Source organism: Chiloscyllium plagiosum, chromosome 42 (assembly GCF_004010195.1).
Source record: "Chiloscyllium plagiosum isolate BGI_BamShark_2017 chromosome 42, ASM401019v2, whole genome shotgun sequence".
Lineage (NCBI taxonomy): Eukaryota > Metazoa > Chordata > Chondrichthyes > Orectolobiformes > Hemiscylliidae > Chiloscyllium > Chiloscyllium plagiosum.
This window is the reverse complement of record NC_057751.1, coordinates 1,593,679-1,608,621: the sequence shown is the minus strand read 5'-3', so window position 1 is coordinate 1,608,621 and position 14,943 is coordinate 1,593,679. Positions and strand designations below refer to the sequence as shown.

Genomic DNA, 14,943 nt, shown 5'->3' with positions numbered 1-14,943 from the left:
GGGTCTGAGGACGGAGGTGCGGGATGTAGACGAGATGCGTTGGAGAGCATCTTTAACCACGTGGGAAGGGAAATTGCGGTCTCTAAAGAAGGAGGCCATCTGGTATGTTCTGTGGTGGAACTGGTCCTCCTGGGAGCAGATCCGGCGGAGGAATTGCGAAAAAGGGATGGCATTTTTGCAAGAGGTTGGGTGGGAAGAGGTGTAATCCAGGTCGCAGTGGGAGTCGGTGGGTTTGTAAAAAATGTCAGTGTCAAGTCGGTCATCATTAATGGAGATGGAGAGGTCCAGGAAGGGGAGGGAGGTGTCAGAGATGGTCCAGGTAAATTTAAGGTCAAGGAAGGTCAGGCCAAGAAGATGGTGATGAGTCTGAGAGTTGGGTCTGGGATGATGTGGCGTTGGGAGATTTGGAAACTGGTCAAATCAATGTTGAGGCTATGTGGTTATAGAATGGTCCCTGCGGGATTGGGAGGGAAATTTGTTTTGGTGATTGGGTCTGACTGTAGGTGGTGAAAATGGCGGAGGATGATACGGTGGATTTGAAGATGAGTGGGGTGGAATGTGAGGACCAGGGAGATTCTAGCCTTGTGGGTGCGGTGGAGGTGTGGGAAATGGAGGAGATGCGATTGAGGGCATTGTTGATAACAGAGGAGAGGAAATTACAGTTCTGGAGGCAGGAGAACACCCCACCCCATGCCAGATGCAACCTGCTGACTGAACTCCACCTTCTTGACATGACCTAACTGCCCATCTTCTTTCCCATCTATCCACTCCACCCTCCCCACCGACCTATCGCAATCACTTTCTACCTCTGCCCACCTATCGCCATCCCACCTAACTTTTCCCCAGCCCCCACCCCCATTCCCCTATTTGTTTCTCAGTGCCCTTCCCTCTCCCCAGGCCTCTTCTGCTTCTCCAATCGTGCCTGACCTGCTGTGCATTTTCCAGTGCCATACTTTCTCGACTTCAAATCTGGATCTCGGAAATCTCACTTCTTCTCAGTTGAGTACTTGTCAGTAATGGGCGACAGAGTATTTGTTTATTGCTGCAGATGTGAAGTTCTGAGCAACTGTTGTCTTTCTTAATGTTGTCATTATTATTCCCTAGTCGTCATATTCACAGTTGCTGGCGGCAACCTGCCTTACAAAGCTTGTGTCACGAACGAATAACCCCTTGCCTTTAGAACAACGCACTGACATACGTAAGTATGAGCTGTTATTTTCTCCCTGAATTTTCATAAGGGCAACATAGTAGCCCAATAATGTTTCAAATTTCACACTTTTCTGCTTGGAATGCTATGGTGACCTGTGGTGTGTGACTCATTTATGTGACACATGTTTGAAAGCTGAATGTGTGTCTCCTTGCTAACACTGATGTTCAGGGGTTCTTGCATAAATAGTAATATACTGTTGGGCACTCTGCAAACGTCTGGGGACTTTATTCAAATACTGAGACAGTTTTGTGGAGATAATAAACATAGTGCAGGCTTGACAAATACTGAGATGTGCTTGGGGTTACCCATGGGTACTGTCTGCTTCTATCAGTCCTGGGAGCTTGCAAAGACTGAGACAGTTCTGGGAAACCTTTGTAAGTAATAATACACTTGTGAGAGCTCTTTGCAAATGCCAGCACGCTGTTTCGATTTCTCAGAGTTCTGATATTTGTCTTCGCACCAAATATATTGGTATTTTATTCAAATAATGAAACCAAATCCTGAACCAGTTCATATGTCTTTCAGTGTAATCAACAATGCCCTTAATTGCATCTCCTCCATTTCCCACACCTCCCCCTCCCCCCCCCCCCCCCCCCCCAACCACAACAAGGTGAGGATCCCCCTGGTCCTCACATTCCACTCCACTCCTCTCCAAATCTAGCAAATCATCCTCCGCCACTTTCACCACTGACAGTCAGACCCAATGATCAAAACAAATTTCTCTCCCCATCCCTATCTGCTTTCTGACATCATATCCATTCTGAGGCTCCTCAACAAGGCTACCCACAAACTGGAGGAGAAATACCTCCTCTTCTACCTCAGGACCCTATAACCACATAGCCTCGACATTGACTTCACCAGTTTCCAAATCTTTCAAGATATTAATCAGTGGCTCCATGTACGAGGTCTCATGATGGAATTGGAATCAGAGAGAAAGAGTTCTATGATTCCTGACTTGCATTTAACCTTCACTTGGTAAACATGGCAGACTAGCTGGTCATTTATTTGTCATATCTTGCTGTGAGCTTTGCCATTACTTTTGTGGGCTAACTACCAGTGACCTTGCTTGAAAAGATCATGTTAGCTTTGGAGCACTGGACACCTTCACTTGAACGCAGACACCTGGACTCCCAAACCGAGGTTAAATTTCCAGTGACGGACTGATGGGGTATACCGCGCTGTAGATGGTGCTGCCTTTTGGCTCAGATATATTAAATTTGCCTTGACACTATTTGAAAGAAGAATGGGGCATCCTTTCAGTTGGCCGAGCCAATATTTATCCCTCAGTCAACATTGGTCAGCAGATGATCTCTTCATTTCATTTATTGCTGTTTATATGAGCTCCCATTGCACAAACTGGCTGTTGTCTTTCCTACAAAAGTGACCGTTCCTGATTTTAAAGACAAGTAGGAGACAGCTTGAAACTGTGAGAGGATATTGATCGATAACAGATTTGTTTTAAAAATTGGGTGCTTTCACTATATCTTTTCAAGGATGTTGCACCATTTAATTTTCTGTTTCCCTTTCTTCCCTTGGTAAAAGGAAACTATGTCTTGAATTACTTGGCGACAAGGCCAAAGTTGGCCAACTTTGTAACGCAGGCTCTCATCCAGTTGTTTGCTCGAATCACCAAACTGGGCTGGTTTGACTGCCAGAAGGATGAGTACGTCTTCAGGAATGTCATTGCAGATGTCACACGCTTCTTGCAGGTACAGAAATGTCTCCATGTTCCTAACAGAGTTTTATTTGGGGAAATGTTTATTCTGGCTTCCAAAGCCACAAAGCTACAGCTGAAATTTATTTTGATGTTTTCTGTGGTAATTATCTGGAATGCATGCATTTCTCTGGAGCAGCAAGCATTCCAGAAAAAAGTTAATATTCTTCCGATGCTCTTGCACAGCTCATTGGTAAAGGCAGTCTAGTGAGCTCTGTCAGCCCAAAGAGTCTGCATAGGGATATAGAAAAGTCAGGTGAGTGGACAGTAAATTCACACATAACCTCACACTTTAACACCTTATGTGTTATCTACTGACATGAAGCATAGAGGAGCTGACTATTATTGAAGTGGACAGAGACTGCGGAAAGCTACAGTACGGGGGCCTTTTGGGAGTTGGTGTTCATGAATCACAATCTAATCTAATCTAATCTAATCTAATCTAATCACAAAAAGCTCATATTCAAATTCAGCTCCTAATGGGGAAGACACGGAATGTCAGCTTTTATTTCAAAGGAAATAGAGTGTAAAAACAGTCAAAGTTTTGCTGAAACTATCCAAGGCATATGTTTCAGCCCACAGCTAGAATACTGTGATTAGTTTTAAGCCCCTTCACGAAGGAAAGGATTACTGGCATTAGAGGCAGTCCAGACAAGGTTTACTTGGGCTGAGGTTAAGTCAGTTGAGCCTGTACTTTTTTGGATTTTAGCAAAATGAGAGGTGATCTCATTGAAACATACAGGATTCTTGAGGGGGTGCGGGGGAGGAGGAGGGGAGAGCTTAACATGGTAGATGCAGAACTGTTGTCTGCTCTTATAGGCAAGTCTAAGACTCGGAGCATGATCTCAGAATTAGGATCGTACATTTGAAAGGGAGGTGAGGAGAAATTTCTTCTCTGAGGGCAATGTGTCTTTGGAATTTTTATAGCAGCAAGCTGCGTCATTAAGTATATTCCAGGCTGAGACCGATTTTTAATCAGCGAAGGGAATCCAGGGTTATGGGAGAAAAGGCAAGAAAGTAGAGTTGAGGATTTTTACACTGGCCATAATCTCGCTGAATGGTCTTCTAAAGGATCCCAGGTTTCATTGCTGTGCTATGATTGATCATGAGAAATATGGAAACAAGGATGGTAAATGATGTTGATTAACCACCTTCTAATTCAGACTCGGGACTGAATGAAGTTTCTGTACTGAATTCCTGAGCATGTTCCAACGTCAGTGCTTTAGCACTGGAATGCTCCTTCTAATCAATGAGATGGATGGGGGAGGTGGATAACGTCACAAATCACATGACCCCAGCTTATTGTCCACCAGGTTGATTTGAAATCACAAGCTTTCAGAGTACAGCCCCTTTGTCAGTTGAAGTTCTTGTCTCAGTTTCTCCCTTTTTGATCTGGTGTGAAGCCTAGGCAAATGGGCTGGGCTGAATGAGTTTGTGTGAAGTTATGGTCAAGCAGGTTCACGACCTTCACTGAATAAAAACCAAAAGAAGTGCGGATGCTGGAAATCAGAATCAAAACCAGCAGTTGCTGGAAAGCTCAGCAGGTCTACAGCATCTGTGAAGAGATATCAAAGTTAACATTTTGGGTTCAGTGACCCTTCCTCAGAGTTGATAGTAGCTCGGAAAATGTCTGTTTTTGTCACGACCTTTGCTGCTTGCATTCTCTTGACCTGTTTATCTTTACTGTTGTAATAGAGCTTACAGGTAGAGTTGAATTTTTTAGTGTCATGTCCTTGTGGGCATTATGGCTGGGCCAGCCAACTAAACATTGCATCCTTGCATTCTCCACTTGGCCACTTTACAGGGCAGTTTAATGTCAGCCATTTTCCTGTAGGTCAGGGGTCAAGTGTAGGCCAGAACAGGTACAGATGGTAGTTCCCTTCTCTAAGGGACATTGGTGAAACCGGTGGGTTTTTAATGACGGTTGTTAATGGTAGCCATTACACTTTGGTAGGTTTTTTCCTATTGAATGCAAATTCAGTTTGCTGTGGTGGGATTTGAACCCATTTCCCAGAATATTACCTACGTCTCAGCTTGACTTGTTCAGCAGCAATACCGTGAGGCCGTTTCTCCTCTCTAATGGTCAGGAACCCCATTCTAATATTGGGTTGATCTAAAATCTTTATCACAGGTCCTCCCACATCAACTTGATGAACACTTGATTCTAACTTCAGTCTGTGCCCAGGCAGAGATGCCATTATATTAGTGAGCCTGAGATCCCTGATGAATAACAGATCAGATGTTAATTACAGTAAATTTGATTTGGGAAACTGTATGAAGAGGAAGTAAATAAGTACATTGTTTCTGTGTTTTCTCTCCCCAGGACAGTGTTGAGCACTGTATTATAGGAGTAATGATTCTCTCTCAGTTAACCAATGAAATAAACCAAGTAAGTGTCCCAGCTTTCTTCATGGAAGTAAGTGTCTGATTTTCTCATTTATTTCCACTTCTTCACTTGCAAGTTTGGTATTGAGTGCCCATTGTATTCTGCTCTCAGCTTCTATATTCCTTCCTTGCTGATCATGGTTGTTGTCCAAGATGAGTTTGGATGCAGCATTTGATCCAGGTCTGGTGGAATGAACGTTTCTGTTGTCTGATCATATGCAACAAATTGAACAGAGGACCGAGGAGCACAATGTTCTGCATTGTTTCCATATTTGAATCAAACAGGTTTAAAAAAGAATACATTGATCTTGATCAAGGAAGCACTGGGATTGTGCAAACAAGGGAATTGTTAGTTGATCCAAATTACTGTTGTTATCTTTACGAATGAACTATTTGATCTGTTTTGTCGAGAACTTGATTTGTCTATTGTTATTTTCCCTCAGTCTTTTTGCTCGATCTGTGGTGGATTCTTGCTCGCTGATTCAATGCTATGATTCACTTGTCTTGAATAGTCTGAGTTTGCTGTCAATACTAATACTAAGGCATTGCTGCTCAGCAACAAGCTCTTTGCCCATTTAAAAGTGCATCAGTGCTTATCACCATGCAAGTTATCCAACCACTTTGTCATCCCCCTGCTTTCTGCTCAGTCCCCCTTCCTACTGTGTTTACTCCCTCAAATTTCTTTGCAATTGTCAGACCCTTTTTGACACCCTCCACTGTCAATGATAAAAAGATGAAATCATATACCTTATGGATCTGTTGTTAGCTGGCTCCTTAGTGCGTATGTCCAGCCAGTCCTGGAAAAGGAGCATTATATCAATCACAGAAATCACTGTCTCTCATACAAGCTGGCGGCACGGTGGCTCAGTAGTTAGCACTGCTGTCTCACAGCACCAGGGTCCCAGGTTCAATTCCAGCCTTGGGCGACTGTCTATGTGGAGTTTGCACATTCTCCCTGTTTCTGCTTGGGTTTCCTCCGGGTGCTCCGGTTTCCTCCCACAATCCAAAGATGTGCTAGCCAGGTGAATTGGACATACTAAATTGCCCATGGTGTTAGCTGGATTAGTCAGAGGGGAATGGGTCTGGGTGGGTTACTCTTCAGAGGGTTGGTGTGGACTGGTTGAGCCGAAGGGCCTGTTTCCACACGGTAGGGAATCTAATCTCGAATCTAAAAAGGCACTCTCCATCATAAGCTCTCATTGGTGGTGACATCCTTGTTCATGTTTTGTACATCCTTCAATACCTCCGTGTATTGTTTTCTAACATGGAGATAAACATTGAAAGCACTTTGACAGTGTGCTGCAACCAGATTTCCCTCGAAGTTAATGATAGCCTCTCTGCTTATTATCGGGCTTTATCAGTGAGCCTCAGTGCTCTGTTTTGCATTTCATATAGCCTTGTTAACATGCATCGTTACTTTCAGTGATTCATGAAGTGTTATATCATCTCTCTACTTGGAAGTGCATTTGATGTATGGGTTAATAATTTTGTCTTTTTTTGATAGGCTGACACTACACATCCGCTGACAAAACATAGGAAAATTGCATCGTCATTTCGAGACACATCACTATTTGATATCTTCACACTCTCATGCAATTTACTAAAGCAGGTAAATGTTGTATGTTTGCCTGGCAATCAGGCTGCATCATAGATTGTTAATGGAACCTTGCAATGATCCAGTGATCCTGTTGATGACACAGATGTGCCTGTAGGCAGCCTTGTGTTCAAAGACAACTGGGTGATGTATGTCAACCATCTCAAAAGCAAAAATATGGGACATGGAGAAAAGACCACAATTCTTCCTTGTGCTGTTTTCCTTTCCATTGCCTTTTTCCCCTTCAGCACATCCTGGCACAAGAGATGAGCAATCACAGGCCTTGGTACATCTCCTTTCTCCTAGCCTTTATTCACTCGTCCCCAATCCCCCCAGCATTCTTGGAATTATGAATGGGAGTCAGAATGAGTTTTCTGGATCGCTACTTGTCTGTTTTGATTTTCACATTGTACTCCATGAGATGATAAATTAATGTACTAACAATACCATTTGTATTGGTGTTGACCAAGAGGGGAGTTGGAAGCAGAAATAAAAGAATTCATCCATGTCCTCTATTAAACTTAGCCATCACAGTACACACAGCAAACATTATCCTTCTTAATGTGGACCACTATCAGAGGTTTCAATCAACAATACAAATTACTTTCCCAAATAACTGGCACATCCTTCCACATACACAAAACCGTCAACTGAAATATACATTCTGGATTGGTCAGGTGACAACTCATTTTATTTTTACTGTCAGATTCAGTCTCATTTTTAAATTAATAATTGTCACAATGTTTAATGCAAGCTCAGCCACTACATTTTCACTCTACAAAATAATTCCTGAACGTACGCGGCCTTCGGCAAGCGATTCTGCATTTATTTGCAAGGGGCGCATGACCTCAGTTCGCTTGGCCCCTTCTCAGCCGAGTGTTCCTACATCTCCTATTTAAAATTGTTCCCTTTACCGCCTCCTTTTCTCTTGCCATGTGCATGTCTTGCTCCACTCCATTAGGAGGTTAGCGAGTAAGTTTGTCAGTAGCAACCATGACAGGGAAGCCTCTGATGATTGGAGGAGCCTCACCTTTGAGATTCTGACAGTTCTCTATGCAGGAGTGATTTTTGTCCTGTTCAACACCCCTTTGAGTAAATTTCTCCTGGCACTTTGGGATAAATGTGCTGTTTACCCCTGTGCATCTTGTGTCCAGTTTTTTGGCCAGTGAGCATGGGCCCAATGCTAAGTATTATTTGCTACCTCATTCTGCTGGGCCTTTTCCCCAAGTCTGGAGTGCCTGTCAGCCGGAAATAGTAGGTTACAAATGGACTGTCGCTATGATGCCTTAATATTTGTCCAAACATCAGATAAAAGCTGACCCACTTGAAGCATTCCTTAATGTGTCGCTGCTCTGGAAGTAATACATGTCTGTTGTGGACCAGTGTATGATACTAGGAAATGTGAGATCAACAAGCTGACTGGATAACATTCGAGTAACTTTGTTGTTTGAGATGACACTGGTTCTCCCAGTTCAGGAGGCTCAGCTGAAAACGTGACCCTTTGTAGTGAAATGCCATTGATGGTGTTGAAAATGTCAAAGCCCTGCACTTAGTTTGAATACGTGTTGCTTGGATCAATAGCTAATGGCGTGCACATTCTTGCAGGCATCTGGAAAAAGCTTCAATCTGAATGATGAAAGCCAGCATGGTCTCCTTATGCAGCTTCTCAAACTGGCTCACAACTGTCTCAACTTTGACTTCATTGGCACATCAACGGATGAGTCCTCGGACGACCTCTGTACTGTCCAGATTCCAACCAGCTGGAGGTCAGGTATGGTCATATTCAGCAGCTCTGCCTTGAGTTTGGTTCGCATTTTATTTGAAAATCTCAATCGTCCTGTCTATCCTGACTGATTTTCTCTCATCCCTCAAATCTGTCCCTTGCACACACGATTTGCCCCTGGACACGGCGCTCACTCAAACCCATTCCTGCTCACTCCCCATGCACATAGTTTCTCTCCCTCCCTCTGCACAGTCCATTCCTCCCCACTCTCTTTCCATTTCCATGTTCTGTGCCTCCGTGTTGCCTTGCTCACTACTTTGTCTCCATATCTCTCCCCTACCCACTGTGTCACTTTTCTCCCAGATCTCTTTCCTCTCTCTCCCACTTGCTCTCCATTCATCTCTACTTCTCCCTGTTCTCTTTTCTACTCTTCCATGTCCAAGTGGGCGGCACTTGGTTAGCACTGCTGCCTCACAGCGCCAGAGACCCGGGTTCAATTCCTGCCTCAGGTGACTGACGGTGTGGAGTTTGCACATTCTCCCCGTGTCTGCGTGGGTTTCCTCCGGGTGCTCCGGTTTCCTCCCACAGTCCAAAGATGTGCAGGTCAGGTGAATTGGCCATGCCAAATTGTCTGTAGTGTTAGGTAAGGGTGTGTAGGGGTGTGGGTGGCTTGCGCTTCAGCGGGTCGGTGTGGACTTGTTGGGCCGAAGGGCCTGTTTCCACACTAAAGTAATCTAGTCTCTCTCCTGAATACTTTATTTTCAACTGCTAATGGTGCATCATAAATCTTGTTTCCATTCATCATCTGATCATTCTGCCTATCAGTTTTGGCTGGGCTACATGGAGTCTCTGTAGTTTGTGAGATTTGCTGTTTTGGCTGGCAGGTGGTGCCATGCGCACTGCGTGTGTGGTCAGGTGACTTTACTCACTCCCCGCCATCTCTGGGGGAACACTCAGTGATGCCATACACTTCCCGGCTGATAAGCAAGCTCCTCAACCAGTCACCAGCCCCAAGGCTGAAGTTCCACCTTGCCAGAAGCTGCTGGCCAATCAGAAACCAGCAGCTCTGGGTCCTGCAGATCATTGCTGACAGACCTGTCTGGTCAAGTTCTTAGCTGGTGCCAAGTGCTTTTCCTTTTGGGTATTGTGAGGTTGGAGTCACAGCTGCGCGGAGGTTCTGTTGAGTTGGAGGGAAGGTCAGGGAGCTGGCCTTCTGCTGCCACTCCTTTGGTCCTCTCCCTACTCGCCCCACCCAAATCCCTCTCCCCAACTGGTGCGGGACTGAGACAAATGGAGACTGCTGCTCCAACCCAGTGTGTAGGTCATCTCGGTTCTCAGTTCTCCACTGTCACAAAGTTGAGGCCATTAGTTAGCCATCACTTGCAATGTTTAATTGGTGGCGAGTCAAAATCCCCATTGGGCCTTTGTGACGAACGCACATTTGAGGTGATAAGGGGTTGAGGATCTCTCTCGGGCCACCCTGTTTGTTCCCTTGCCATATTCCTTCATCCAGTGAGCGGACAGTAACATCCTTAGTTTTCCAGTAATTTAAACTGGTAAATACCTTTTTAAATGGCAGTGCAAACTCTCTGAAGTCCTGGTGATCTGGGCTTCAGGGAATTTGTTTGAAGGAGAAACTGACAATGATGTTTGGTCTCTTTGATGCAGTATGGAAAGTTGGATAGTGGAATTGGGGCTTGGCCTATTTTTTTTCCCCCAGCATTTGTTTGCTCACTTTTGGCAAAGCTGTTCATTCATTGTCATTGACAAACTGTTCATGTTAGATCTGTCACAATACAATCAGAATCCTTTACTGAAGTACTTTCCAGAAAGCTATCCTTCTCATCTTGCATTCTCCATTATTTCAACGACAGTCATTTAAATTTAACAGTACTTAGTTTCTGAAGGACTGCAAACAAAACTGAAGTTGTCTCTTTTGATGCATTCTGTAATTTGTGTCTGGAGCTGCTCAGCTGTTCGTCTTGGCCTTTTACATCAGTGACACTCCATTGCCTGGTTTTCTTTGAGTAATTCTGGCTCATTTTGTTATGTTGCTGTGTTACACCCCTGTGAACCATCTTGGGCTGTACGATGGTGAAGGCACTCTGAATTCACATTACTGTTTTTGAGAGAGAGAGAGACAGAGAGAGAGAGGATGGAGAGCACAATTTGAGAGTCTGCAACAGGTTTCTATTTGACCTTGCTCCCCACCCTGAAGATGCATTGTTGCAGAAGGCATATTTTTGAGAATTTCTGTCATCAATTTCTTTTGGGAAAGCCTTTTATTAATTTCTCTTGGCAACTTGTATTTGAAGACTGCAAGTCTTTATCATTTCATTTCCAATCATCCAGGCCTGCCATTGTCTCTTCAGCATTCCTCAGATGATTGGAGTTTATTTAAGTTTGCTGCTGTATCCCAGAACATACAGTGCTGGACTCATCTCTTTAACAGCAAAGTCAATGCATTTCAGCCTTGACAAGGGCAATTGTAGTGATTGGAGCCAGGTTGGTTGTCTTGGCTGCAACATCCTTGATTGGGGTTGTTAACCTGGGCCAATCAGGAAAGCCTTGGCTGACCAATCTTTACAGAGGATTTAGCATTTTCTCAGTTCAGGGGACTGATTCCGAGTGGGCTGGCCACAGCTAGTGTACTGTGCACAAGAAAACAAGGGGTGACTTGGTGATGTGATACTGGTCTCAGTGCAGTTCTTTCAGTGATTTCCAGGTACCAAAAGACAGCAATTTAAGGTTGAAACGTGATTACTATTCGTTAAGTTCAAATTTGAGTTATTTTGAATGAAGCTGGTCATCCTGTGGTTGGTGGGGCTTGAACCAGAGTATTTTGGCCAAGAGGTCTGGGCGCTATTTGCCCCAAGGTCCTCTTAAATGATTGTCGATCAAACCTGCAATCTCCAGCCAGCATTACTATCCCAACAGAAGTCAGTCTCTTTATCTCTGTGGCCACACAACTGGACTGAATGCTTTTTCTAATTCTGTTTGGACCTGTTTATGACACATTCACTGGGGCATGTGGGGCATGAAAGTGTACCTTTTGACCCAGAGGTAGAGGCACAAATACTCTGCCAAAAGAGGCAGCATTATGTTCATCTTCTAGCCTGCTGCTCATTGCATGTCTCAATAACAATGGAGTTTTTAACTAACCATAGCTATTAATTTCTCGCCCAATAAGCCCAAACCTGGGGGAAGGATCTTGTCCAATTTGGGGGAGAAGTTGGAGAATGATAGATCTGAAGTTATTTGTTCCTCATCTTAAATCTCCTGTCATTTCATGGTATGTGAAGTGACACTGAGAGCAGCATTATAGCACTTACTGGCAATGGTCTTCTCATGCTGTACACTGTAAATCACATTCATTCAGAGTTTGCTGCAGCTGAATACAGCCACAGTCAGAAGTACTGAAGACTGACAGATTCTTGTCTTAATTGCTTTCCTGCCATGTGAACTCAAGTCATTTCTTCATTGCTAGTCATCCTTCTCTTTGAGGATTGTTGGTTGACCAGTGGCTCCCTAGATCATCCAGATTTAGACGCTGCACAGTCATATTCTTTTCTCCTTGAATGGAGAAGATTGAGCTGGCCTCACAGCTCATCAAAAATATGTTTTTTTTGCAAAGGTCGATGAAGTGAAGGGTGAACTGTAGTTCTGCCTCGGACTAGCTGCAGGGTGTGTGTTTCAGTGCTGAGTCATTGTGACAGCAGATAACATTTAACTTGAGCCGAGGTTTGTCGTGTTCCAGAAAGATATTCTTTCTCATTGTCTCTTGTGCGTTACTTACGTTCAACCACCCAGCATAATGTCAATCTGATCTTTAGTACATAGAGAAGATAGAAAACTCCAAAGTAGTCTAAATTTAAGGAAGTCAGCAAGTTAGCTGCTTTACTGGAAAGTCTGGAGTAGTTGAAACAAATATCTAAATTCCCCTGAAGTATATCTAAGTGCATGAAAAAGGAATAGGAGGAACTGATCGGTTGAGACCAAGTAGATAGATTGGAAGGAAGCTCGTGTTGACCTTCAAGACCAACATTGACTTGAACACACAGCCTGTGAATGTGCTGCATATTGTATGCATAGAGCTGACAATATAACCCAAACTCAACTTTTAACTTTCCAGTGACAAAATTTGTTGAATAGGGTGAAGTTCATGTCCACATTTGAAGTTTATGTCTTCAATTGAATTAAAAAGTGAAGTCTATATGCTAATTATTATTGTAACCTAATGTGTCATCTCACTGGGGTAATTCTAATAAGTGCAGTTACCCTTCCATGAAACTTGGCTTTTATTCATTGCAGTCCACAATCAAACTTACAGAAAAATGCAAACAGTCTTTCTAATGGAGGAGAAGGATAAGTTCAACTAAGCCTCATTCACAATATCTTTTCAAAGACCCACTCTGAAGATGCTTCACGTTTCATCAGCCAGAATTCAGGTCACTGAAATATCTCTGTTCTTGTCTAGAAGATAGATACCGTCTTCACTGCTGTCTGGGTCTTAGCCCATTGGACCATAAGTTATCATTCATTAGTTCATAAGATACAGGACGTGGGTTGAGGCCATTAAGCCCATCGAGTCTGCTCCGCCATTTGGTCATGGCTGATATGCTCCTCACCCCTATTTTCCTGCCTTCTCTTCATGTCCCTTCAACCCATTACCAATTACAAAATCTGTCTGACTCCTCCTTAAATTTATTCACTGTCCCAGCAGCATCCACTGCACCAACGGGTAGCAAATTACACAGATTCACAACCCTTTGGGAGAAGGAGTTTCTCCTCGATTTTGTTTTGAATTTGCTATGACCTCCTGTCCCAGAATGCATCCGCTGTACGTCTATTCTATCCACACCTTTTGTCACCTTGAATCCCTCATTTTGATCTCCCCTCGCTCTCCTAAATTCTAGAGAGCATGTGACTAAACTGTTCAATCTCTCTTCATATGACAAATCCCTCATGTCTGGGATCAATCTCGTGAACCTCCTCTGAACTGCCTCCACTGCCACTCCATCTTTCCTCCAAGGGTTCAGAAAAGATTTACAAGGATGTTGCCAGGGTTGGAGGATTTGAGCTACAGGGAGAGGCTGAATAGGCTGGGGCTGTTTTCCCTGGAGCGTCGGAGGCTGAGGGGTGACCTTATAGAGGTTTATAAAGTCATGAGGGACATGGATAGGGTAAATTGACAAGGTCTTTTCCCTTGGGTAGGGGAGTCTAGAAGTGGAGGGCAATATGTTTAGGATGAAAGGGGGAAACATTGAAAAGGGACCTGAGGAGCAACTTTTTCACACAGAGGGTGGTGCGTGTATGGAATGAGCAACCAGAGGAAGTGATGGAGGCTGGTACAATTACAGCATTTAAAAGGCGTCAGGATTAGTATATGACCAGGAAATGTTTAGAGGGATATGGGCCAAGTGCGAGCAAAAGAGACTAGACGCGATTAGGATATCTGATCAGCATGAATGAATTGGACCTGAGGGACTGTTTCCGTGCTGTACGTCTCTATGACTGCAAGGGGACTGAAACTGCGCAGAATACTCCAGGATAGTGGCAAAAATACTTCCTTACCTTTATCTTCGATTTCTTTGGCTATAAAAGCCAACTTTCCATTCACTTTCTTTATTATCTGCTATACTTGCATGTTAGTTTTCTGTGATTAATGAATGCGTATACTTGGATCCCTCTGCACTGGAGCACCCTGAAGTCTGTCCTCATTAAGATAACATTGTCTTCCTATTTTTTCAACCAAAATGCATGACCTCTTACTTATCCACATTAAGCTCCATCTGCCGCATATTGGCCCAGTTTCCTCACAGAGCCATATCCATTTGTAAGGTTCTTATTTCCTCAATGCAATTTACCGTCCTGCCTACTTTTGTTGTGGTTGTGTTTGCCGAGCTGGGAATTTGTGTTGCAGACGTTTCCGTCCCCTGTCTAGGTGACATCCTCAGTGCTTGGGAGCCTCCTGTGAAGCGCTTCTGTGATGTTTCCTCCGGTGTTTATAGTGGTCTGTCCCTGCCACTTCCGGTTGTCGATTCCAGCTGTCCGTTGCAGTGGTCGGTATATTGGGTCCAGGTCGATGTGCTTATTGATTGAATCTGTGGATGAGTGCCATGCCTCTAGGAATTCCCTGGCTGTTCTCTATTTGGATTGTCCTATAATAGTAGTGTAATGCAAAGGTTAGAACAAACAGTTTTACCGAAAATTCAACCCAATCTCTGGGTCAGATATGTAGATGATACCTTTGTAATCATTAAAAACACAGAAATAGAGAACACAAACCGGATCATCAACGCCACACTCACAGGAAT

At 43.9% G+C, this 14,943-nt stretch overlaps 1 protein-coding gene across 1 annotated transcript in view; it reads left to right on the top strand.

Moving 5' to 3' along the window:
- Nucleotides 1-14,943, top strand: part of xpo7 (exportin 7) — a 110,522-nt gene that overhangs the window by 35,340 nt on the left and 60,239 nt on the right. Inside the window, exons 3-7 of the mRNA XM_043681183.1 lie at nt 1,105-1,198; nt 2,753-2,919; nt 5,248-5,313; nt 6,814-6,918; nt 8,509-8,674. Coding sequence (XP_043537118.1) covers nt 1,105-1,198; nt 2,753-2,919; nt 5,248-5,313; nt 6,814-6,918; nt 8,509-8,674 — 598 coding nt within the window. The remainder of the gene's footprint in view (nt 1-1,104; nt 1,199-2,752; nt 2,920-5,247; nt 5,314-6,813; nt 6,919-8,508; nt 8,675-14,943) is intronic.